The 27,565-nt window shown below is 40.2% G+C and overlaps 1 protein-coding gene across 1 annotated transcript in view; it reads left to right on the top strand.

Moving 5' to 3' along the window:
• The window catches only part of dachb (dachshund b), a 115,800-nt gene that overhangs the window by 66,329 nt on the left and 21,906 nt on the right, over positions 1 to 27,565 (top strand). Inside the window, exons 3-4 of the mRNA XM_085349075.1 lie at positions 18,264 to 18,374; positions 26,837 to 27,064. Of these exons, the coding sequence (XP_085205201.1) occupies positions 18,264 to 18,374; positions 26,837 to 27,064 (339 nt within the window). The remainder of the gene's footprint in view (positions 1 to 18,263; positions 18,375 to 26,836; positions 27,065 to 27,565) is intronic.

Here is a 27,565-nt window from a genome sequence, read left to right as displayed (position 1 = left end):
ATTGTGCTATACAAATAAATTTGCCTTGCCTTGCCTTGACTTGCCTTTCCATGAAAATGGAGAGCACAGGTAATGAGGCGGGTTTTGCAGATGACAGGTCACATACAATGCAACGTAAGGAGGATATTTTCTTCCTTTCATACAAGATGCAGTGATGAGTGACGACTTCATCACCTCTACCACCTGTGGTAAAGCACAGCGATACACTGGATTGCTTCCATACCAGCGGTGTAAGAGCAAACAGGAAGATAACTGAAAGATTGTGGGGAAATCTGTGGGAAAAGTTGTTTTTGTGCCTAAAACTGCAAAGATCTCTAAAGTGATCAATGGTTAGTAGGAAATGAATGTTCCTGTTAGCTTGGGCTGTGTAATTAGCTGGTGAGGGCTGTAGATTTTACGAATGCTGTGGGCATTTTTGCACTGAACTGGAAGAGAAAATTCAACTTTTAACCAATTTAAGCTCCTTTACAGCACTTAAAGTATTGGCTGAACACAGATTTTTGTTCACATATTTTTTCAGTCATTAGTCAAGGACATGCACTCAATGACCAGATGGACTTGAGTATGAGCAATAAAGGATTTTCTGGTGCATTTTCAGGAAGAACTAATGAAAAGCTCGGTGACCATTAGTTTCCATGAATTTCTAATTGGGTTTATGAGTATACCTAAAATTTGATTAAGAAATGACTTGTGTTCCCTTTTGTGTCATTAAGTTTGCACATGTTTATGAATACGTGGTCACAGGAACTTCAGTCGTGTTTTTTAATGTGAAATATTATTTATGCATAGTCTTTACTTTGTTAATACTGCACAACAGTTGTCATATCAAAGTTCGTGTTTCCCCCTCGACCGCTCTAAATTTCGCTGCTGGTCGGTCCTGAACGGCTCGCGCTGGTCGGCTCACTCTGTTACTGCGTTTCCGTGTCTGTTTAATGGACCTAATGTGTTTCCCGCTCTGTGTTTGACACGTGTTTCAGTTTGCGAATTGGTGACAGCTGGTAGAGGAGCCAACTGCTGGCCTTTAATGGAAAAAAGTATCACATTGTTATGCTTATAACCTCCAGAGAAAATGACCAGTAATCCTCATAAAGCTGCGCACTGACACATTTCACTAATTTTGAGCTTTCACATTAACATCTACCATGAATCCCGAGCGGGCTGTATTTTAAGGAAACACTCATATGTTTTTTAAATTTTTTTGATCAAATGTGTAAACATCTCTGTAGTGCCTGTAGTGCTGTTTAAGCATCTAGATTGTGTGGATGCAAGTTGCCGAGTTGTAGAGATACGGACGTTGCTCTGAGTACTCACAATATGTTGCTCAGAGCACCATAAAATATATTTGTACGCTCAATAGGAATGTCTCCTTCCAGAAATCATGAGGTGTTTTTATGCGTACCCTGTTGTGAGCAGTTTCATGTAGAAACAGTTTTCTCCGTACCTTTTGCATCTGCCAACCAAAGAAGCGTGCAGATGGGTCACTCCGTTATCAGAGCAACCAAAAACGAAGGAGGTCCCCACTCGACCTCCTCAGAATCAGCTATTACAAGCATATTTAATGAAGCCATGTAAAATATAAAACAAGAAAAAAACACAGTGTGTCAGAGTATAGTAAATAATGTGGATCCATAAAAGAGAGCATCTGGGCAGGGCTGCAGCCCACCTTTTGGTGATCTGTGATGTGAAGTAACCAACACGCATCGGTACTCCGAATGTTGGAGCTCTTTTCCTCTATCCTCATCCTTTCTTTCTGAGCAATCGAGATGGCAAAGAAAACAAAATGAAAGGCTCCCTCTTTTTTCCCCCTCCTGTAGCCACAGAAAGTGGAAATGGAGGGAACGCAAAGGATAGAGGAGGGGGAGAAATGGAGAGAAGAAAGGAGGGATGTCGCCAGAGGAGGTAATGAAACCTAAAAATGACTGCCAAAGTACTGAGGAAAACATGGTTGGAGGGACCAAAGAGTGGGAAAAAAAGACGGAACCGAGGAAGAGGCAAGGAGTGTGACAAAAATGGCGCGATGGAAGATGGATAAACGAGTGGATGACACAACGAAAGAAAAAAACGGGTAAAGCGAAGGAGACGAGGAGGAGGAAAAAGACCTGCAGAGAAAGAGAAAGGGAGAGTGAACGAGTGCAGATTGCATGGTGGTGTGATGAATGACACGTCTCTGGGGTCCCACTCCTCCATCTGTCCATCCTCCCCCCTCCTTCCCTTGCTGTGTCCCTCTTTTCTTCCCTTTCCCTTCTTCCTCAACTCGTCTCCCTCCCTCCTTCCTGCTCTGTCATCCAGGTTTTCATGTTCTTCATTTTTTAAGTCTCTTCTTTTCCTCCTGCCTGCATCTTCCTTACTTTATTACTTCCTACTTCTTTCACTCCCTTCTCTTCCCCCCCATGTCTGCCACCTTTCTCACTTTATTCTTTGCTTCCTTTATTTTGTCACTTTATCCTCTTCAATCTCCACTTCTTGTCTCTCCTACTCCTCTCCTTTACTTATTCTGCTATTCTACTTCCTGCTTTCCTTCTTTCCCCTCCTCCTTCTTTCTTCCTTCCTCCCTCCCCTTTTATTTCCTTCTCTATCTCCTCTCTATTTTCTTCCCTCCTCTTTTGTCTACTCATTTTTGTAATTGCTTTCCTGTGCCTCCTCTTTCTTCCTTTTTGTTTCTCCCCCTCCTCATGCTTTAATTTCCTTATATCCTTTACTTTCTTCTGCTTAATTTGTTCTTGTAACCTTTCTATCTTCCTTGCCTTATTTTCCATCTTCTTCCATCCTGCTTCCTTCATCTTACTGTCCCCTACTTGCCCTCCATTTTCCTAACCTTTGTTTTCTTCTTTTCCTTCCTTAAACTTGCTCCTAACTCCTAACACACTTCCTATCCTCCCTTCTCATTTCCCTTCATTCCTTCACTCTTCCCTCCTTTTTCCTATAAGTTTTCCTCCATTTTCTTCCTTTCTCTTCTTGTTTTTTGTATCCTGCTTGATTGTCTCTTGCCTTGCTTCCCTGCTCTGTTCACATTTTTATTCCTAAACTCATTCCATTCATCTTGACTCTTCTTGTAAACTTTTCTATCCTTCACTCTTCCTTCTTTTTCTTAGTTCCACCATCCATACCTTGTCTTCCCCCCTTTCCTTTGTCTTCATATTCCATGATTTTCTTTCCATGTGCCACTCATTTGCTGCAGTTGTCTTCTTTCTTTCTCCATCATTCCTTTTTGCTTTCCTGCTCCCTACCCCATCCCTTCGTCATGCCCTCAGCGTCATTCTCCTCACCTTCTTTTTCCCGTCTTTGTATTCCTCCTTCATCCCCTCACAAGCTCTTAATTTTTCCTCACTTTCCTTTTTTCGTGTGCTGTTTTTGTATCCTCCTTGCTTCTTTCGTTCTCTCCTTCCCCCTGTTCCCTCTCCCCCAATTATGTCCTTTATTTAAAAGAAATCCAAGCATCTTTCTTTCCCTCCTGCTCCCTCTATCAGCTTTCTTCTCTCTCCTTTGTCCTTTCTGCTTTTTTGGGGTCACTACCCTTCCTTCTCTTCTTCTGCTTTCTTTCCCTTCATTTCCTTTTTTCTTTAATTTGTCCTTTCCTCTTTTATTTCCAGCCTTTCTTTCCTTTCCCTTTCTTTCCTCCTTCCTTTCATTTTCCAGATCTTCCTCCTCCACCTCTTTTTCCTTCCTGTTGTTTCTTCTGTCATTTCTTCAACCCTGAATTCCCCCACGCTTTCCCTTTCTCTTCCTCTGCTCTTGCCTCCTTGACTGTCTCCTTCCATCTTTCCCCTCTCACCTCATCGTGGTCCCACACTAAACTTTCCTTCTCTCCTTCCTACCCTCATTTCAATCATCTCCTCTTTCCTTTCCTTCCACATTGTGAACCTCCTCACTTCTCTTCCTCTGATCTTCATTTTGCTTCCTCTTCATTCTCCACATATTTGCGTTTCGTTCTTGCCGCTCTCGTTCCTTCAGATCTTTCCCCTCCATCACCTCGCCAGTTTTTCTCCTCCATCCTTCCCTCCATCCCCCTTGACAGTGACTGTTGGCCTCCTTCTCTCCTCCCTCTCCCTCTACAGGATAAATAAAACATGGTTTTGTTTAGTGACATATGGACACAGCTCACTGTGGCATACTAATGACACACACACACACCTGATATATGTGTGTGTGTGTGTGTGTGTGTTTGTTAAACATTAGTGGAACCCAGAGACAACATTTGCTCACTTATGATCGCTCATTAGCTCACACACACACACATACACACACACACACACACACACACACACACACACACTCACGCACATGCATGCACAACATATATAAAACACACACACACACACTTGGCAGTTGTCAGATGTCGCATTCTGTCTCAGTCACACACACATGCAGAGTCTGTCGTCTTAGTGGCCCTGCGTCCATGGAGACACCACGTTGCTGGGGGAGACGGGCTGTTGTTTACGACCTCGCGGGCGCCACAGCAATGGGGGGCATCGGCCAATCGCAGATGGACATTTATCACACGGTTAGGAAACGCAGAGAGAGGAGGAGGAGGAGAGAGTTTGGAGGAAATGGTGAGAGAAAGGCAGAGGACATGAGGGCGGAAAATGAAGAAGAAGAAGAAGACGACGGGACAATGAGGAGGGCAGAGAAGAAGGGAGATGTTGGAAGAAATCATGGATGAGGGAGGAGGTGGAAAATGTGGATGGAGTACTTTAAAGAAAAAAGTAAAGAAACCAGCCGACGAAGACGAGAGAAAAAAAAGAGTGAAGAAGGAAAAAAGGTTCAAAACTGAGAAACAGAGAGGAAGGAGACAAAAACAGGAGGATGGAACGTAAAGATGAGAGAGAAGAAGGGAGGGCAGGAGGCGTCAACAACAGCGAGAGAGTGATATCAGTTTAATTGGCCTCATCTTCCTTAACAAAGACGCTGCGATGATAAGCGTGGGAGTGTGTTTGTGTGTGTGTGTGGTAACCTATGCAGGGTGCTGCGGCACTCATTTGACTTGTTAATTCACTTCAAAAACAGCTCAATGGTTCGCCTTGTCTTCAAACACACACACACACACACACACACACACACACACACACACACACACACACACACACACACACACACACACACACGCACACACACACACTTACAGGGATGCACAAGTGTGCCATTTTTTTTCTTTTTTAAACACACACCTATAACGGACTTTGTATCCATGCACAATTGGTGCGTAAACACCTTTCTTTAGCACAGTCTTGTGCAAATACATCCAATTTGAAGTGATGAACACATCTGGCTGTATGAAAACACACACACGCACGCACGCACGCACGCACGCACGCGTGCACACACACACACGCACACTCTGTGTAGGTTACAGATGAAGTGCTTTCAATCTTGTCCTAAAAAGAATACACTTGTCTGAGGACTCTTATGTGCACCTGCAGAGAGAGAGGGAGAGAGATGAAGGAGGTGGAGTGGGAGAGTGAGAGGGAGGGAGTCTGAGGAGGACTGAGGTGACATTAAGTTTTTTCTTTTTAATCCTTCCCCTCCTGCTGCATCACTTTTTAATCACTCTTTCTTCATAAAAGCCAGTGACGTTGGCCAGCGCCTCTGACAAAGGAGCCTATTATGCCCTGTCTTATTTTCAGGCAGATATACAGTTACAGTGGTGATGCTGATATTAGCCATATCCAAAAGTTTGCAGTAATAAGGTCAGTGTGTGGCGTACACTCAGTTTCAGGCTTTCATGGAGGGAAAATATCCTTAATATGGGCATCTCAGGCACAGTGAGAACAGAAGCCCCACCCACATCTGCTGTTTGCATGGATCAGCCAATCAGAAGAAAGTTTGCTTACGGAAAGGATGGCTTATTTCAGATCAAGGTTAAACTGAGGAGCCACGCATACACCCAACATAAGATAAATGAGGATTATTTTTGAAGTGTGACTTTTGAACTTTAATCTGTAACTACAGACATGACTATGAAAATGAGATCATAACTACTGACTTTTAACAGGAAAGTGAACCCACAAACGTCAGGCAGTAAAAAATACAAATCAATCACACCAACACACAGACATCAACTTGAACAGTTAACAGAACATTAATAGTTAATGGAAACTATAATAGCCATCACTAATAGGCGATGTATCTTCTTAAACATTCGTTTTTTGGGTATAAAGAGCCTCTCATCATTGCTAATGACTTTTAAACGTTCAGCTTTGATTTGGTTTTGGCATGTAATCAAGTACTAAAAGCTCTAACTGGTGGCTTTATGAAGCATTAAATCGCTTAAATTGTTCATCTAATTAGACAGTAAAGTCCCAACAAATATTTATGAGGCCGACAGAACCCATAATCATTGATTTTTACTTCTGACCTTTAACCACTAAACTGAGAACTACCATTGAGCAGTTGACCGAATAGGCAATAACTTTTGACTGAATATGATGGTAAATCTTAGTAGGCAACAGAACCCCAAACTCTAATAGTCTAAACTAAATAATAAGTATATATCATAGTGAATAGAGCCCTAATACTGGATTTCATTATATTACCCAAAGTTTACATCAAACATTGTCTTCAACGGGCTTTCAAATCTTGTTTCTATTTGACTCAAGTCCCTGACCTACAAACCCAGTTGTTATAGCAGTTCATAAAGAAACCTAATGGAAAAGTTTGTATTGATTCGGGAGAACAAATGCAATCCCCAAGCCTTCTAGTTTGAACTGTTCAAAGTCAAAGACTTTGCAAAAACAATCACTCTCCAGCTAGTGTCTATTTCCATTTGAAATAGCACAAAATGGCGGCTGCAAAATGGCTGCAAATGGGCATCGTGAACATTCAGTAAGAGCTAAAGATGGGCGACCTAAGTGCCAGAGTACTGAGCTGAAATCTATTTGACTCAGCACAAGAGCAATCGACTGCATTTGTAAATTGGCACTCTCGAGTGCTCGCCGGAAGAAAGCGAAGGGGAAAAACAAAAAAAAAGCCAGAACAGTGTGTTTCTAAATTCAGAACACAAAGAGCAATTTCTCTGTTTTCCTGTTTGTTTTATTCAAAGTGTCACTCCATCTCTGAGAGCACGTTCAGAGCACTTCGTCAGAGATGTAGGTGCAGTGGATTAAATATTTACAACCGCAGCCAAATGGGGTGGGTTTCACGCGAGCTCGGGAGGGGGGTTCAGGACTGTTGAATATCACCCAACGGCCTCCACCAACAAACTCAAAGCTATTAAAGACTATCCAGACCCACTGTGGAGGACACTGTCAGATCTCATTTAGGATATCGCCTGCCATGTGGTGGATGCTTTTATCAAGAAAGGCCTTTCAGTAGCTAAAGAAGGTACATGTTTGTGATGCTAAGGAATTAGTCCAACTATTGTATTATGTAGGACATGGACTTAAAGTTTTGTGTTTAGAAGTAGGTTTTGGGTGTAGCATGTGAAATGTAGCATGACGTTGAAATTAAAATCAAATAAAAACCACCCACTCCTGGTTACCCAATTGATGAGTATTAAGTCTTTATTGAACTTTGTCTTGCAAAAAGTTTCAAGTCTGGATTTTTGGATTTTCTGCTTGTGCTTTTTCAATAAGTAAAGATTAAACAACTAATGACAACAAGGCCTTTTTTTATTTTTTACTTTTTTAAAATACCAAATCAGATTTTATTCAGAATTAACAATCCTCATCTTTGCATGCAACAAACCCAAATCCCAACCTGCTATTGGCACTTCAGGGTATATTTAGGAAATATTCAGCAAATATGAACGTCTGTAATTTACAATTTCACAGACCTTGCAGTTGGAGGAAAGTTATGATACCATAAATTTGATTCTTGATGCTAAATAAAAGAATACATATACACACAGATCTGTCCTAACATTAAGACTCCATGTTAAATACTGTCTAGGTTTTCCTTTTGCTGCCATGATAATTACTTGAATAATGAGGTTTTCATTTACTAATATGTGCAAATGTTCTTACCCTGTGCAAGAAAAAAGCACTTAAGCAGAATTGTTGTTGGATTTATGACGTGTGTACTGGCCTGTCTTGTTCTTACCACCATGCATATATTAGCAGGTATCATCAGACTGCTTCTTATGTCAGTTTTCTACTTGAGTAGAGTCAAGGCACATATATAACATGTCATATTTACCCATTCACACACACTCAATACAAGCGTTTTTACCTAACGTGCACACTCTGAATGCATTAGGAGTAACTTGGGTTTCAGTATCTTACCCAAGGATACTTCAGCATGCCAGGAATCGAACCACCAGCCTTCCGGTTAGTAGATGATCTACTGTACACAATCGCCTCAAGCTTACAGCAGCTAGTATTCCCAGGTGGTCTCCCATCCAAGTACTAACCCAACTGTGCTTTGATTCTGAGATCTGATGAGATCAGGTGTGCTCAGGGTGGTATGGCTGAAAGCCAGTGAGCGTACCAGGTGCCACAATTTGCAGCCAATCTGCATGCTCCCTGAACACTGCCAGAGAGTGCGATCTGACTGTGAAACCACACGCTCATTGGCTACTAACTTGTCAGTCCCAAGTTATTAAACTCATTTGGAAAGTGTTTACTTAGGTCAACTTTGGTTACGTTCACGTTGCAGGTCTTAATGCTCAATTCAGATTTTTTTGATCAAGTCCGATTTTTTTGTCTCCTTGTTCACACTATAAATAAAATGCGACAGCAAACGCGCTCTAGTGTGAACGCTCAAAGCGGCCCGCATGCGCAAAAGAAGACGTCACACACAACGCGCTCTGTTTAGACTCAGACCAAACAGTATTGTTGGACTGGTGGCCCTTAATATAAAGACTTGTTTCGGACTTTACGTTTCCCAATTTTGCTTTAAGTTTTAAAGTTATTTTGTTATTTACATATGGCCCAATAATGATCCTTATTGCTGTTTTAGAGGAGCAGTGCTTCAAAGGATAGTTGCAGATTTCTGTCAGAATCTGCAGATTATACAGTACAAATAAAATGTTCACGTTTCTCCAACATTGTCTTCCCAACAGTTTCACTGACATCTACACGGGATGACCAGGAAGCGGCCGCGATGTCTTCTCGGGCGCTTCTCCGGCGCTGATAATTGGCGTCTGTCTTGTGTCAGTGACGTAAAAGACAGATTTAATGCGACTTGACCGTTCAAACAGCAGTCGCTTTCTAAAACATCGGATATGTATCAGATTCAGTACCACATACGAAAGTGACCCAGGTCGGATTTGAAAATATCGGATTTGTGCCGTTCACACTGTCACACCATGAACGGATATGGGTCACATAGGGTCAAAGAAAACCGGATTTGATGCGCTTTCGCCTGCAGTGTGAACGTAGCCTAAGAGAGCCGTTCTTCCCATTGACATATATCAGACCGGAAATCTTATTGGCACCACAGGTAACGCCCTCTGGTGGCTATTAAAAATGAATGCAAGTTCTAGAAACTTCCCGTTTGTCTTTATTTTTCAGACTCAGTAGCTATATCCATCTTCGACATTGTCTGACACTGGACATATCAGCGTGATTCATATTACCTCCCTGTGGTTTCATTGCTGTAGCCAATTGGTGTAAGTGACTCAAATAATTGGATTTTGTAACATAGGATAAACTTTATTTATTTAAAAATGAGATCTAAAAGCACAATGGTATATTTCCACATACTGAACAGTAGCCTATTAATATTACAGGCCAAACAGGCTAATAATAGCCTTTATGAATGTCATGCATGGAGTATTGCTGTAACAGATCCCGTTTTAGCAACTTTCAAACAGTAACGTTAACAGATTATTAATATTAAGTCACTTTATTTCTGGACACTAGTTTTTAAAAAGTGTAACACCATCTCAGTGCTGGTGGGAAAATCCTTGCACTTTCTTACAATCTAGTCCTGACTTTTGCCAAGTTATGCTGATGATTCTCTGTTTTCTCTATTGAGATCTGCTCTGTACTCCTTGTTTTTTCACTCCTCCTTTATCACTTCTCCTCTTCTCCTTTCCACCGTATGTCCTTCGGAAAGCATTACAATGCACAAGATGGAAAAAAGAGATGGGTAAACGATGTGCAGACAACCCACAGGGGGATGCTGAAACACACGCACTTGAAGACAAACTGGAAAATATATATATTCCCTCTCTCTGTCCTACACACACACAGACACACACGGAGGCTATATGATGCGTGTGCCTTTGAAGCAGTCTGTCAATCAATCACACACTAATTCCCAAGGTTTCGTGGTCGCCATTAGGGACGGGGGTCGATGCTCGGTAACCGTGGACACAGCGGACAGCCATTGATCTGAGATAGGAAGAGAGAGAGCTGTGTGTGTGTGTGTGTGCGTGCATGTGCGTGTTTGATAGTCATGATGGAGAACAGTATTGTGGCTCTGGCTTTGCTATTGATCGTCTTCTGGTTGCATTGAGGCGGAGCGGGCGTTCTGACTCTGTATCTGAGTGTGTGTGTACATGGAGATCAAATGTGTGTACGTGTCCACCCATGTGTGTTTCCTGTATCTGTAAATGCAACTCTGTGTGTGTGTGTGTGTGTCAAGGTGTTCCTCAGAGTAATCAATGTGTAAATGCAGTCCTGACCCCACAGAGGGACTCCATTTTCTATTTTAACCCCATCCCCTTGTACCTCTCTTTGTTTTCTATTCCCAAGCGTTCATTCTCAAATTTGAAAAACTTGAATGGAACATCTTGACTTCAACTTTCAACGCAACAAAATGAAAGTGACTTATTTATGTTCTGCACTTGTGCCCACAAGTACAGGACAAAATATCTCAACAACTTTTTTTCAGATGAAAACTATTAATGAATAATAAGTCTGTCATTCAGACGACAACAAATACAGATACCATCCATCCATTTTCTTCCATTTGTCCAATTAAGGGTGAAAGTGGGTTTGATGTGGGATACACCCTGGACAGGTTGCCACTCAGGGCTAACACAGAGAGACAGACAACCATTCACACCTATGAGCAATCCAGATGGTGAATTCAAAGTGTTTAAAGTGGGTTTAACTGACTGTCACTGTTTCTGCATGGGTTCTGTCCGGGTACTGGTGCTTTCTCTACAGTCCAAAGACATACATGTTAGGTTAATTAGCCATTCTTAATTGCCACTAAGTGTCTCTTTCTTTGTTAGCCCTTTGTCCCATTGGCAACCTGATCAGGGTGTACCCTGCCTCTTGCCCTGTTGTGGCTGGGATAGGCTCCCTGCACCCCTGAATTGGATAATTAAAGGAGCTTCTTTGATATGTAGTAAAAACATCTATGATAGCATCACTTTGAAACCAGGTTGCTTTTAAAAAACTGTTCACAGATATCCAGTAAGATGTTTACCTGTTGAAAAAAGGTAAGGAAGAAATAATAGATTAGATTGGAGTTCATTTGTATTCAAAGAAAAGCAGCAACATTTTTGATGAATTATGAATATATATATTTTACCTTCTTTACAGTTACTCTTTTACTCAAAGACATTTGATACATTAAATCATGACATTCTCATCCATCAACATGGCAAACGTTCAAATCTTTCCTTTCTAATCAGAAAAATGATTTTAAAAAACTTAGTCCTTTCCAACAGGTGTTCCACAGGGATCTATTCTCAGCCCACTTGTTTTTCTTCATGTATAAAAGACTTCCCTCAGCTCTGGAGCAGGTTTTCAGATGTATGCTGATTACATGGAGATGTATGAATGAGGTAAAAATCATGCAGAATTTGGTGAGTGCCATGTTAACAGCTCTGTAGCTTTAAAAATAAATGCTTTTCTCAGTGTGCCAACATCAGCATGCTAACGAGCTATATTGTTAGTGTTATACTACAGCATTAGATGAGGTTAATCAAAATTACGTTTTTGCTGACATTTTGAAGTAGGACCCAGGTTGAAGTGTAAACCTGATCGTGATGTTGGACAAAAACTTAGCTGTTATGAAGGGAACATTTGTTTCAATCCAGTAATTTTGAGGTTCTCTCAGTCACAGTTTTCCAGCTAGCATTTACTACTGTTCCTCGGGGGGGAAATTAATGGCATTCAGTCTCATCAAAATATTCAACTTAAAGGTACAAACCTAAATTTGTTGTTGCATTGGTCTAAAGTGAAGCATCAGAATATACACAATTTTATAGTTCTCGATCCAGTAGTTGTTGAAACCATGAAGCCTGAGAAAAGTCAGTTCATTCATTGATTAGTATATAATTTTAAGGATTCATCCTCAGAGAGACACAAGTACATGTGCAAACTTTTATGTCAGTCCAGCTAACTCAAAGCAACAAATGCTAAATTCATTGTTGCAATAGAAGAAAAGTCAGAGGTTTTGACCTGTTTCATTTGGGAATATTAACACAGTGTCACACATATTCACCTAACAATTGTACACTCCTGAATGAACCGTAGTGGTATGAATTTCGTTGACACATTGACACTGTCCTGGGTAAAGAGCCACATATTTTCTTCAAATCTTTCCCATAATATAGTTTTGTTTCATGCTTCTTCGTTCTTTCCCTTTTCCCCATAAAACAGCAAGTTTTTCCTTTCACTTTTTTTTTAATCTATCTGACCTTCTTTCCTTTATCAGTCCCACTTTTTCCCATGCCATTCCCCTTTTTTCCGTTTTCAAACTCCCTTTCTATGTTTGGGCCTTCCTTCATATCGTCTTGTCTGAATGTTTTTCTTCATTCTTCCTAATAGAAGACTTGTCTTCACTTTTTTCCCCTTGAACTATCACTAAGGTATTTCACCCATTAAATGAAAGATTAATAATACAAACATGTCAGTTGTGTATATTAAATTACAAAAGCTATTTCTTGAATTTATACAGAATAATTTTAAAAAATCATGGAAAATTACGTGACATGATTTAATTTAGAATCATGTGCTTTCTTTAGCGTTTTTGGGCAGCAGTTCGATGGCGTCGACTCAAGAAAAAAAAATTATTTTTGCCCTCTTTTTTTCCATCATCTTTCTTCATTTCATCCTCCTCCTCCTCTCTCAGCAGGCAGCAGACAATACGTCTGGTCACTCTCCCTCAGGCTCTCTGAATAGACCTCTGTCTTTCTTTCGGTCGCTCTTTCTTTCTGCTCGATCTGTTGTTTTTGCCATTCGTGGACTGATTAACAGTCCGAGTCATTGTGTGCTGAAGAGGAATTTCAGTTTTGGCTTTGCCCAAGTTTTCTTTTTTTTGATGTGCAATGTTTTTTAAAAACTGGAACTGACAAATATGTAAGTGTGTAAATGTTTTGTCATATCACCTGGTCCAAAAGTAGGTATGATGTCCAGTCTGTACAGCTTTCGCCCCGAACTCAGGGATGTTTTTATTTATTTTATTTGCTACATTTCTCGTATTTGCTACATTTGCATAAGAGAAAAGTCACATTTTCATAATTTTTGATAATTAAAAATCCATTTAATTTTCTGTCAGAGAATATTTCCCTTCACAAGTGTTACTTTATATTATAAATTATAAAAAGTGTGAAAACCTATGAGTCAAAATTGATCTAAAGCTAATGGTTATTTTCCATATTACAGTTTTTTACAGACGCTAGGACACATTTCTCAATACTTAGGTCACTTTTGCAAAACTCCTCACACAGTGAGCACAACAGAAGTCTATGTGGGCTAAACTGAGGATCAGTTATCATTGTTTTGGCACAAAATGCATTCAATGACTACATCTCTCAAATTTCATGAATTATTTTCTCACTCAGACACAACAACTGCCAAAAATCTTTGTACGTACAGGACATTTTGCATGTGCTTACATACTGTTTTCAAAACTGTTAAACTTATGGTCAAAACAATAACACAATGCAAAACTTAAAAAGACAGCAAAATTCAACAACAATATTTTATTGAAACATATTTTAAATCTAAAAATGCAGTTTAACCAGCCACAGCTGATTCTCATTGTAGATGAACATCTACACAGGTGTTACTCCTTCAATTTTTCAACTCCTTCAATTCTGGCAGCCAGAAGATTATTTCCTAGGTGTATTGCCCTAGATGACATAAGCTGTGATGTGGATGAGAACCTGTGGCCAAATGGAGGAGACCGAGTAGAATAGCATTACTATTGTATGTCTATCAGTGGATGGTGTGTATACAAATTCTTGTATTTTGGGATTACTCAGTGCAAAAAATTAAAAATACATAAACAAATATTAACAAATTCTGCATGATGTCTGATTCATTCCAGTAACATATATTGAAATTATAAACAGAGATGTGTCTTTGTTTTACACAAGAAAACACTGTGTAATGCTACATGTTGTTAGTGTTTTTTAGGTCATTGTTTTGTGGGTGACAAAGTGTGTTTGTCGGCTGTCAACCTTTGCTAGTGTTCTGGAAGAATGAGTTTATTTGAGACCTGAATAAAGTGTTTTGGTAGTTGTAGTGCATTTTGAATGTGAAATGAACTGCTTTGCCAAGCTGAAGGTCAGTTAGGAGAATTGTGTGAAGAGTTTTGCAAAAGTGACCTAAGTATAGTGAAATGTGTCCTAGCGGCTGTAAAAAAAACTGTATTTCAATATTGTACTGCATTCTGCTATTATAGTATATTATTATTATTATTATTATTATTATTATTATTATTATTATTATATATTTTCTTAAATGATCCTATATTTTTTCTTTTGGTATGAAAATTGTATAAAACTGCCTCCTCATCCACAGGATAAGATGAAATGCACTGTATTGATCTAAAAGTGGATAAACTCTTGGGTTAAAGCAGCCAAACCATAAGCATTAGCAGAATAGCTCAATGAAATGAAATAAAATAAAATAACACAAAACCAAAATAGCTCCATAAAGTTTCTGCCTTTTTCAGCTTATTGTGTTCAGTGTTTTGGTAATGTTTTATACAGTTAGCATTTTACACCTAATGTTTTTGATAATAAAGTAAAATTAAGTAAAAAGATAAAGAGATAGACACAGTAAAATAAACAGGCCGTTTTAAAATAACAGAACCAGAAAGCCTGTTTAAATACACAAGTTTCTAACTGCCGTATTTTCACGACCATAAGGCGCACTGTGCTAAAAGGCGCAGTCTCAGTTATGTGTGCCCTTACTGTATTTAACACACACATAAGGCGCACTGGACCATAGGGCGCATACAAGTACCGTATGCGTATTTAAAAATAAAGCGGGAGCAAACCTGAATTCGGTACCTTACTCACATTTCTATTGCCGGTAATCGTCATCATCAACAACACACAAGCATACAAGTGTGCATATTTAAAAATAAAGCAGGAGCAAAACTGAGTTTGGTACTCACATTTTTATTACCAATAATCGTCATCATCAACAACACACAAGCATACAAGTGTGCGTATTTAAAAATAAAGCAGGAGCAAAACAAAGTTTGGTACTCACATTTTATCATCAATCAAACCCATCGAAGTCCTCATCCTCTGTGTCTGAATTGAACAGCTGCGCTAAATCTTCATCAAACATGCCAGGTTCACTGTCTTCACTGTCAGAGTCACTTTCCGTGCCGTGCGGCTCCTCGGAAACGATGCCGGCTTTTGCGAAAGCTCGAACAACAGTGCCAGCAGACATGTTAGCCCAAGCATCTACAATCCATTGGCAAATTGTGGCGTAACTCGCCCGGCGCTGCCTTCCACTCTTAGTGAAACTGCGTGGAAAAAACCACCTGGTCTCCTTACATACACCTCCCTCAGCCAGTCTTTCATCATTTCCTCATCCATCCAGCCCTTTTCATTTGCCTTAATGATGATTTCTGCTGGAAACTTCTCTTTAGGCAAAGTCTTTCGCTTAAAAATCACCATAGGCGGCAGTTTCTGTCCATTAGCATGGCAGCCAAGCACAACAGTAAAAGAAGACTTTTCGTGCCCCGTTGTGCGTATCGCTACCGTGCTGGTCCCCTTCTTCTCCACAGTGTGACTCACCGGGATGTCAAAAGTGAGCGGGACCTCGTCCATGTTTGTGATGTGGCTGGGCTGGATGTTTTTGTCGCCGATGTGTTTGCTGCAGTAGGAGCGGAAGATGGCCAGCTTTTCCTTATAATCCGCTGGAAGTTGCTGCGCTACCGTAGTCCTGGTCCGGATGGAAAAATGGCACCGTTTCATAAAACGAAAGCACCAAGACGGACCTCCTTGGAAATGTTCAATGTTCATCTCTTCAGCTAGTGAAACTGCTTTTAGCTGAATGGTGACTGTCGAAACGCTTCTCCCGCTCGCTCTTTGCTCGATGATCCACCGCTCGAGTCTTTCCTCCAACTCGGGCCACCTCGCCTTATGTCCGTGGAAACTCAGCTGCGTTTTCTTGACCTGCCGGAGCTTGTTTTCCAGCTTCCTCCATTTGCGAACCATCGATTCGTTAATCTTAAATTCTCTCGCCGCTGCTCGATTTCCATGTTCCTCCGCGTAGCTGATGGCCTTCAGTTTAAACTGTGCTTCGTAAGCGTGTCTCTTTGCCATTTTCAGGGTTGTTAAAACAACGATGTCCTGCATAATGCACATACCTGTTCTTTTATACAGGTATGTGCGATTGTCCCGGTATATACGATCAACGCCCACACTTCACCCTTTAACGTTCTCATGGTGTTCTCTACTACGTCCTCCTTACAACACATAGGGCGCACCGCGCTATAGGGCGCGCCGCACTTTTTGAAGAAAATCTAAAACTTTTAAGTGCGCCTTATGGTCGTGAAAATACGGTACTTTTTAAGAGTCCCAGCGGAGGTCATTAAATAAGAATCTAAATAAATAATAGAGCAAAAAAAGTGAATGTAATACAAAAAGGAACTTACTAAGTTAAAAACTGAAAAAAAAAAGTTACGAGATATATCTAAAAAATCCAGTTGATGAGTTTTGTGCTTATTAATAACTGCAATAACTGCAAATTTAACGAATCTAAACATCACAATAACCTTGAAGGTGATAGGACTCACAGTGCTCACCCTTTCTATCTATTAATCAATATAACAATCATGGGTTCACTCCAATACCCTGTGAGGGAAATGTACTTTTTTATTGTACATTTGCTGGCTTATAGGGCATTCAATTAAAATATTTTGATAAGTATTTCTTTTCACTTCTGAATTATGGAGATAAATATTTGTATATTAAAGCATTACATATACACATCCACACAATGTTAAGCTGGTAGAGACAGTTATAACTGCTTCATGTGCTGCTGGGGAGCTTAACTTTGGAAAACAAATCCACCTGTTACGAGTACATAAATGTGCTTAGTTACTATTACTACTGATTAAAGATCAGGTCTAGTTTAACCTGCACACAACTTCCTCTCCTCCACACCTCCCCCTCCTCCCTCATCCATCCCTCCATCCTACTTTAAATTAAATTTCAAACAACCCCCTTTTCCCTTCCCCCTTTTCCTCCTCCATCCCTCTATCTTATTTTCTTTATCGCGTACAGACAACTGTACTGTGTGTAATGGACATTCCTCCAAAGCCATCAACCGTGACCGGGGCAAAGCCAACTGACCTCCACACACACACACACACACACACACACACACACACACACACACACACACACACACACACACACACACACACACGCACGGATAGCAGTGATAAGCATGCATGCATTCCCTCACATTCACATTTATACATGAAAGCAAACTGTACAGACACACTCAGCACAATGCAAAAGCTCACGTGCACACTCACACACATAATAGGGGTTTTACACAATAAGACACACACACACGCACGCACACACAGGGTCATCTCTCTCACTCTGCTGGTTGTTGTGTATAGAAGTCAGTTCCAGGTCAGTGCACAGAGCCAGGGATCTTAGTTCATACAAAAGGGTGTGTGTGTGCGTGTGTGTGTGTGTGTGGGGGGGGGGGGGGTCAGTGTGTGTGTGTGTGTGTGTGTGTGTGTGTGTGTGGGGGGGGGGGGGGGGGGGGTATCTCCCTGTATGCGTGTCACATTCTGCATGTGTATCAGCGAATACACATCAGGCCCAAGGCTCCTGAAACTGCGCTCACAACCTGAAACATTTCAGCAAAACACTGGCACTGAAAAGAAAATTTGACAGCGACAGCCCAGTGCAAGCATCTGTGTGTGTGTGTGTGTGTGTCCCAGCTTCCTGCAAGTCATCATGGGTAAAGGCAGGTAGGACTTGGGAGGTCCAGGGACGCTGTAACAAGTGTTGTGATTGGTTATTCATGAGAAATGGTTGAACTTGAGAGCAGCAAATGCTTTAATTTGAATTTTGATTGACTGGCATGACGGTGAGCCTGAAGAGCTATGCCATGATGAAACTAACCGTGTGTGTGTGTGTTTGTGTGTTTCAGGCCTGACAGCTGCAGCCATGGCCGAGCTCCAGAAGCTTCAGAAGATGAAGATGATGATGAGCCTCCAGAACGGTAATGAGTCAGACAACGAGGACTTACACTCCAATACAGGTAAGACAAACACACACACAAACAAACACACACTTACATTAGCATCCAAAGTTATTGGGTACATTTCAAGTCTAGTTAGTCAACTGTTTCTGGAAAGTTCCTGTGAATATCGGTGCTAAATCGGTGGCAAATTTGAGTTTTTAAGCCCAGTTTCTTTTATTATGCAGCATAATGAACACTAGCCTGTTTATTTTGCAGATGTTAACATCATTTAGCAGCTTATGATATAGAAAGAGGGAGCTCATTGCTTTAGAATTCTTTTGCTTTTCTGCAATTCCATGGAGCGATTATTGTATTTTAAACCAGGCTAAACTGGCAAGCTGGAGACCTAAATGAATAAGCCTGACCACTTAACCGTTTACAGTAAAGTGACAAACATGAAGCAAAAAATTAACAACCAGCGACGGACTCGGCCATTTGCAGACAGCTACAAACAGAAACTGCTAAAAGCTAATTCAGCATACTTTAAAAGGTTATGTTTGCCCAAGTCTAAACAAATAATTAACTGTATCCATGGCACCATTAATGCACACCCCCACTGCTACACTCTCTGTCGCACACACACATACTCCCTTTTGTAAGGTCTAAGATCCATGGCTCCGTGCACTACAGAAAAAAAGGGCTTGTGATGTAGCGCACAGCCAAGTACTGTAATTAAATCCATGGCACATTAAACTTGTAATCTCTAAATAATAAGTGCGATGAAATCAATTAATATCAACTCTTTAGCTTTTTAAAATACTAAGGCACACACACACACACACACTTTTCCATCTATAAATGAATAATTATTAAACCCAGCAGCTTTGAAAGCAATAAACTGTTTAGTTAATCAACAAAAAAAAGGAAAGAGCAAAGTAAAATGCAATGTAAGTGTAAAAATATTACGATATGTGTGAAAGTGAGCCAGTCTTCAACAATGACCTGAAAAGACTTTAGTTCTTGCTAATCATTCAGCCTGCTCGCCTCACTTTTTCAAAAACTGAAGTGTAAACCGACACGGATCAGTAAATGTAAGAGTGGACTGTCAGAACACAGATGTTGTGTGGAAGTCTCCAGGGACACAAGTACATGGTCATAAGAGGTGTTTAAAGACTCCAGGAGCCAGTTTTAATGAAAGTTGGTCACAGATGGTGTTATTTTATATAAATTAGTTATTTTGCGTTTATTTCTGAGTATGTTCAGTCACTTGAAATTCATAGGTGCTCACAAGCCAGACAAGAACTGTATAGGTACAACATAAAATATACAACGTAATGTGAAGACAAAGAGCTGAATTCATGAAACTTAATGGTTGAAAATAAAGTAAAAAGGTTTCTAATTAATGCTAACAGTGCTTGATAAAGTTATTTTCAAAGGAATTCATTTTTCTTTTAAAGAAATGTGGTAAAAAAAATACTCAAGTAAAAAAAACCTGCTTATTGTATTATATACAGGAAAAGGAAAGTATACCCTCTTTCTAAGGTTGTATTAAAAATTATAAAACCTAAGCTGAAGACCAACATGACATATTACACTGTGTCAAAATTATTTCATAGAAACGAAGCCATTCTGTTGTAGATTTGCTGCTGTGCTTGGGATCATTGTCCCGTTGCAGTTTAAACCTAAGTTAAACCAAACTTTAGCCATCAGACCGACCCATAAGGGCCTTACGTTTGACCCCAGAGTCAATGAGTTCATGTCAACTCAGTGACTGCAAAGAGCCTGGGTCCTGTGGCTGCAAAACAAGCACAAATCATCACCTCTCTAACTACCATGCTTTACAGTTGGTGTGAAGTCTTTGTGGCAAATATGTTGCTGTGCATTATTGTTAAAGAACTCCACTTTGGTCTCCACCGTCTAACCAACTTAGAAGTCTTGAAGTTTGTTCACATGAAACCAAAGCCACACTGTCATTTTGTTTTTAGAGATTAAAATTGTTTGGAAATGTCCTTTAACCCTTCCCAGATGGTTGGACAGCAAATTTGCTTCTCTAAGATCATTACTGATATCGTTCCTTCTTGATTTTGTGTTAACACACACCTGAATGCTTCCGACCAGCAGTTTGCCAAAACTTCAGCTTTCATAGAAGTGCTCTATACTGACGATCAGTCAATCCAGAGGGTGAGTAGCAGCCGTGTGTTGCCAGGTTCTGTTCTTAATGGGGTAAGCCTTGGTAAATATGCCCAACCTTACTGTGGAGTGGTGGTATTTATTTAAAAAAAAGACAAATCAATTGCACATCTAAAACAACATAAATTAATGAAGAAACGTTACAGATATAACAATGATTTAAAAAAAACCAATAATAATAACAGTCAAGTTGTGCTTTGGTAGTGTAGTCTGTAACTCTCGTCTTATTTGAATTTCAGTACACCACAAACAAAATTTGGGATCAGGGGAAATCCTTAAATTGCAACTCTTTGAGATTTCTGCCTTTTTGTTAATGTAAAACCTCCATTTACTTTCATTTTGAGGTCCCTGAAGATCGATTAACACCATTTAAAGTTTCTTGTCTGCCTGATGACTGCAGGGTAAAGCAAAAAAAGACAGAAGACAGGAAGGAAATAAAAGACAGACAAAAGAAAAAGAATACTTCAGACAAAAGTAATGAAACTAAACCTGAGTGCCTGAATTCCATGGAAATTTGCTCATCTCTTATGTAAGTTCTGGTCAGATTACAGCCTGACAATAGCTGAAACATTAAACAAATGTATTAATCAGTCCTTTTTTTTTTAAATTTATAAGTATTATGTTTTAGTCCTTTTTCATAGGTAACTTAGGCACACACGTGTTTTCCGGCTCAGTCAATCTCTGCTGTGTTTGCTTCTCTGAATTATTAAAAAGACAGAAAACAAAAAGCAAAAGGAAAAGAAAGGAGAGAGCGTGGGGTCCTTCCTTCTGTTTCCACCCAGACTCTCCTGTTTCTATTTTTCTTTCTCTTCCTTTTCTTCAGCTGACCTGGCAAATGGGCCGATAGAGTTACTCTATTCTCTCATTTTCTTCTGTCGTTTTTTATTTATTCCTTCCTGCTCGTCTCTGTGTTCTTCTCCTTCTTTTATTTCATTCAGAGTGATTTTTTTCTTCTTTGTTTTGTTTCGTGAGTGCGTGGAAAGCCTTCTTTTCATTGTCCGACCTTGTTTTCTTTGTAAGGGACACTCACACCGGCCTGGGAAACTGTGGCGGACAATAGCGCAGAGGAACGAAATGAAAAAGAAAATAAAGCGAGAGGAAAAATGGACTCATGAGGAAAGAAAGGGATATTTAGGGCGAGAGGAAAAGGGGAGAAAAAGAAGAGATATTTTGCTGTTTTGATGGGTGAAAGTCGATCGCTCGGGCTTGTCCAGATCATGGTGACAGTCACGTTTTTTAAAATGTATTTATTTGTATTTCCTCTCATTAAAAATGAGAAAAACACAGATTGGAATGATGGAAAAATGAGAAGGACCAATTTATGTGTGAATAGAAAATATATCTTCTTTTTTTTCAATGGAAGAACGAGGAAGAGGAAGTTTAGGAAACAATGGCAGACATGGGAGGAGAGGAAGTGCAATAGAAAGGACAGAAGAAACAAGAACTTGAAATAACGTGTTCGTGAGGAGTTGCGCAATTCATATTTTTGTATTAATCGCAGGTTTATTCATAAATACAACGCAACTTTTTATATTTTTTTAAGCCTACTGTCGACACCAGCAGGCAGAAGGATAAGAAAATAATTACAGAAGCGTTTTGCACATGAGGACAAATGCATTAAAACAGAGAGTGCTGGATGGTAGGATGAACCTGTTTACGACCCTGAGCCACATTCTTTATAAGCTCGGGGTCTTGATATCTCCGTGCTTCCCATTCCTGTCCACTCAAAGACATTACATGTAATATAGCAAGTAAACATAAAATATAGAAAATATAAAAATTGTGATTCTCCTTATTTTTACTCATAAGGTTAATTTTTAGATGTTGCCTTCAACTTCGAAATCAAAAATCCTCCCTTGGACAAGATATCAAAATGGCAGATAATTATTGGTGCGAGTTGTTTGAAAGACCATCAACCAGCAAGCAGAACCTAACAGTGAGTACCTCAGAGGGACAAAGTTAGAGACGCAAGGCTTGGATGGTTTGAAAAGGAGGGATAGTTGATATATTGGACAAAGGATGTTGAAGAGGAAGAGCTCAAACGAGTTACATGGATGTAGCAAAGGAGGACATGCAGAGGAGGATGCTAGAAGTGGGGTGATATGGAGGAAGGTGATCCACTGTGGTGACCTCTGAAGGGAGAAACCAAAGGAAGTGGAAGACAGTTCTTGGCGTTAAAAGCATGTCACACGTGTACAACAATTAAAGAACAAATGCTATAAGTGTACACAAATGGTGTAAACTGTCCATGGTTCAAGAGACCACCCCTCTGATTGCTCACCTGAATCTTCTTTTTCTGCCGCCTTCTTGAGGAGAGAGGACAGTTGACATGCTGCTGCAGAGTTAAACCTTTGCATCGTCGGCCCGCAGTTATTTCTGTATCATTAACCAACATGAAACCTGACATTTAAATCATAGCGCAACACTTTTTGTGCCATTCTGTGAGTCACATCAGCACATTTAAAGTCTTCTTTTTTAAATGTCATTTCACATCACGCCATTTGTTTGTCCACACCGATGTTTTGTGTGACGGTGTGATTTGGTGTGTAGATGCAGATGTTCCACAGTGTCACACTGGAAATAAAACACTGTAGGTGGAGGTGAGAAAGAAGATGGAGTTAATAAAACCTATGAGGAGGAAAAAACTGCAAATACTTCATAGCAACATGGTGATTTCATATAGAGCAACTTTGTGGCAGCAGCTTTGGTTATAAAGTGCTTGTAACATGACATATGTCTCCATGGCAGCTTCTAACCATTGAACAGTGAGAACATGTGAGACGCTGGGCCAAAGCATGTCAGCAAAATTACTCACGTGTCAGGTTTTTGTGTCGAGTTAGAAAAGCAAACAAGTGTTTTTTCTGTATAGAAACGTGGATAAATACTAAATAACAAATCAATAAATATGTTGAATCCTGGATATGGATTTGTAAGCAATGAAATTTGAAGTAAGGGGGTAGGAACAGGAAAACTGTAAACTTCATCCTACTCCTTTTCGAGCACACACATTCTGTAGACATCGATATATACATGATGATTTTTAAGTTTTGTTTTTTTCTCTTGTTATTTCAATTATATTTGCATGTTCGAAATAAATCGTATCTATCTAATATAAATGAATGAAATCAAAATGAATTTTTGAACAAGAGCAGTGTTATTTCAGTGAGGATTACTCAAATTAAAAGGGCCATAAACTCAAGAGTGAGAGATGAACACATGGGTAATTACTATTAAACCACATTGAGATGATATTTTCTTGGTATTCACAAAGGAAGGTAACGCCATATCTCATTATTTTTCAAATCTGCCTCTAATTGCTTTATTAATGGAGAAAGAGCTACATTACTCGAACTCCTGCTGATTATTATAGAGCTGCTGTGATAGGAGACAAAATCACTAATTAGATTATGTTTGCAAACGTTCACTGTAGTGAAGGAAGCAGTTAATGTATAAACAGTACATTTGCATAATGACTGAAACTACTTGCACTGACGGTGAAAGTTTAACCTTTTAAAGCACAACTTTTCCTTTGAAGGTGACTAGTGCCTGCAGACCAGCACAGTCTCTGGGCCTGTGTGACTGATGCCTAAATAAGCTGTAGGAGAAGAGAAGTTTTGTAGCAAACTTAATTTGACACCATAGTTAGTGGCATATAAACCTAAAACAGGTTCGATCCATCCTGTCTTCTGCTTACACTTATTAGGGTTGTGGGTGGGCTGGAGCCTATCCCAGTTACCATAGGTTGATGTTTTAAAAAGTGAATAGGTGGAGCGATGACTTTAACCAAAACATATTTCTTCCTGTTCATGCTGGTTGTCCTTTTGTAGTTTAGCATCAGAGGAAATGATAGGGGTCATGCAGTCCTTATTGTGTGTGTCAACTATATCTGAAGCTAATGAGGGTTTAGGAATCTGAATTCATCTATCCAAGTGGATATCCTCTGGAGTGGAGTGGATAGAGGGCAAGTAACAAAAACAGCAAATTCTTTTTCCTAAAAAGACCATAAGGTCAGAAGATAAAGTCTCACAACCCTCTTATTAGCTTTAAATAACTTGCTTTGGGTTTAGTCCCCACTCCCTCACACTAAAAGCCTGTTAAGACTGGATTTTATTTTACCCTAATGTTATGAACAAGAGGAATGATTACTGACCCCAAAATAAAGGAAACAAGAGCCACAACTTTGCAGCAGCTAAGTTGAAATCCAGGTGTCAGAGCTGCAAGCTGTAGCCTCAGAGCAAAGGTGTAAGTTTCTAAGAAAGTTGGAGAGAAAAAGGAGGAAGAGACACACAGAAGACTCACACGGAAATGCAAAAAAGGCCCAAAAAAGTGAAAGACAGAGAAACATGGAGGAGAGGCAAAGAGAAAAAAAGAGGCTGGGAGGTAGAGGACAAGGCCAAGGAAAAAATGAGAAGAGAGAGAGAGAACATCTGCCCATCTGTTTATACTTCTTTTCTTCCCCGGTGTAAATGGCAGAGGGGATGAGGCCCAGCTGTCATCCACACACACACACTCTCACACAGACACACACTCACAGAGCGCAGGGAATTCAGTAGGCAATAATAGAGAGAGACGGTTGCTAATTCAAACTAATGGAGGGAGATGAAGATGGATGAGAGAGGGAACAGGGGAGCAGAGAGAGAACTGTGCAGAGCGAGAGAGGCAGCACTATACAGAGAGAGAGAGAGGGAATGAAGGTGTGACGTGAGAAAGTGATTAAATTCATTTTGGATCCAAACAACGGAAAAAAGTTGTGGTGATCATCATTTTATCACAATAATAATGCTTCAGTCAGTCATTTACACGCGTGTGATTGTTTACAAGCTAAATGTATTTCATTTATCATTTTTAATTATAAGAAACAGGATTTTGGACACTTTCTTTATTCCCTTTTAATTTCACAGACAACCAAATGTTTCCTGCTGTTTGAAGAAGCTTTGAAAATGTACCAGGATTTTTAGATCAATTCTATCGATCGATATATCCATCAGTAGTGGTCTGAGTTGCTCCACAGAGACCTCGGCCTTTCTGAGAAAACATGTAAAATTAAATTTGGCTTCTTTTTTTTAACCTGATTTATGTGCACTTCGCTCTTTTCATATTTCCACTGTGAGAGTGTCTTTTACATTTTGACATCATCTATAGTCACGCTAATCTCTCTCCTTTGCTCTGGGTTTTTGCCATGTGCTTAACTCCTGTGCTCCCCGCATACAGAGCAGAGCTACATTATGCTTCAGTCACTTGCTTTAAAACAGAAATTCAGAAACTCATCAACAAATAGTGACGTAGTTGCTGCAGGATGGTAGTTTAACTGCAAAATTATACAGGTGCTCTGCATTATTCCTTTTATATAGGAATATAACCAGAATGCAACCAGTCAGCGTCAAGATGAGTCGAGTCCTGTGCTGTAAAGAAACGTGTCAGAGACGAGCTGCAGTCATCGGCGCAGACTCGCTCAAGTTGATTGCAACTTGTTGGCAATCTGTCTAAGAGTGATTACAAGTAGAGTTGGACCACCAGTCACTTCTGATCTAAAGTGGTGGACGAGTTGGTCACTGCAACTACTTGCAATCAGTGAACAAAAGCAAAACAAATCACTGGGCAACCAAACATTTTTCCTGGTTCCTGTCATATTATACTATAGTGAGCCATTAAGTGCAGGGTACCACTAGCTGGTTGAGCTGGTGATCTATATATTGAAAGAGTACTTGCTGCACAGGCTTTAGATAAAACAACCATACTACCTATTTAATTCATGGCCTTGGTAAACATTTCCTTGAGAGTTCAGGGTCTCAGTAGCTAATTTTAAGTCTAACTAAACAGGAAGTGACGTTCAGTTTGTACATTATTGTCCACCTTAGGGTAAAAAAGGATGATAAAGCAGGGCATGCTTTACAATAGGCAGGTTATTGAGATCTACAGCCTACTTGCTGGTTTCACAACAGTAAGATGGCAACAACAAAAATGCTCAACTCAAGATTTGTAATGCCTTGCTAGCCAGTGGGTGGCTTGATAGTAACTACATCTTTTATTTACAGTCTATGCTGAACACAGTTTTGTAACAGGTGTCGTTATGAAATGTCAGCTTTTCTGTTTAAAGGTTTAAAGGCTGTGGTTACAATTTTGGAGGGCTCTAAAATAGTGGTACCCTGTCCGACGCTGTTGTAAGACTGTAACAGAAATTAACTTTTAGCCACAGTACTTTATAGGGTCCTTCTTTCCCCAGAAATGTACCCAGAAATGGATGAACCGATGAACTGTTGTTTAAAAACGAGGGAAAAAAGACACACAAACATGTATTTGTTTGTTATTTTTGGACCATTTGGAATAAAAATATCTCCATCTCTACCCAGGAGGAAGTGAGTGTTCCTGGGATAAGGAGCGTCTGACCAGCCCCCCTGCTGGTGCCCACAGCGGAGGGCCGGGAGGAGGAGGAGGTGGTGGTGGTGGAGGAGCACCACCAGTGGGAGGAGGAGGAGTAGCTGGTACTGGTGGTGCAGCGGGAGGTGCCGGGAGGGGGCCCGCCTTAGGAGCTGTCAATCAGCAACAGCAACTCCAGCAGCAACAGCTACTGGCAAACAGTGAGTGCACACATCCACGCCACGAGAGACAAACCACAAGGAAAAAAAGGACAACACACACACACACACACACACACACACACACACACACACACACTGAAGGTGTGTGAGTTTGTGTGTTTAAAGGGTGGCAATATTTGTTAATGTACGCCATTTAATCTGTTCCCATCTCCTGTATTAACACTCTGCCGGGATTAATCAGCACACACTCTACTAAATGACTCAATTCATCAACACCACACACACACACACACACACACACACACACACACACACACACACACACACACACACACATAAACAGAGACACACTCATACTCCTTTTCTAACTGCAGAAGTAATATATTTACACACAAACAAACACACACACACAAAAAGAACAGCGGCGGCAACAAACACTCACATTGATTATTCTATCACTTCAATCGTCACGACAACAGCAATCAGTGTTATTGTTTCATTGGAATGAAAGCAGCCGCTGCACATTTGTGTGTGTGTGTG

Source organism: Diplotaxodon limnothrissa, linkage group LG3, assembly GCF_057381915.1.
Source record: "Diplotaxodon limnothrissa isolate DT_005_m linkage group LG3, D_limnothrissa_male_GT1.1, whole genome shotgun sequence".
In the NCBI taxonomy this organism is placed as follows: Eukaryota; Metazoa; Chordata; class Actinopteri; order Cichliformes; family Cichlidae; genus Diplotaxodon; species Diplotaxodon limnothrissa.
This window is presented reverse-complemented; position numbering and strand designations above follow the sequence as displayed.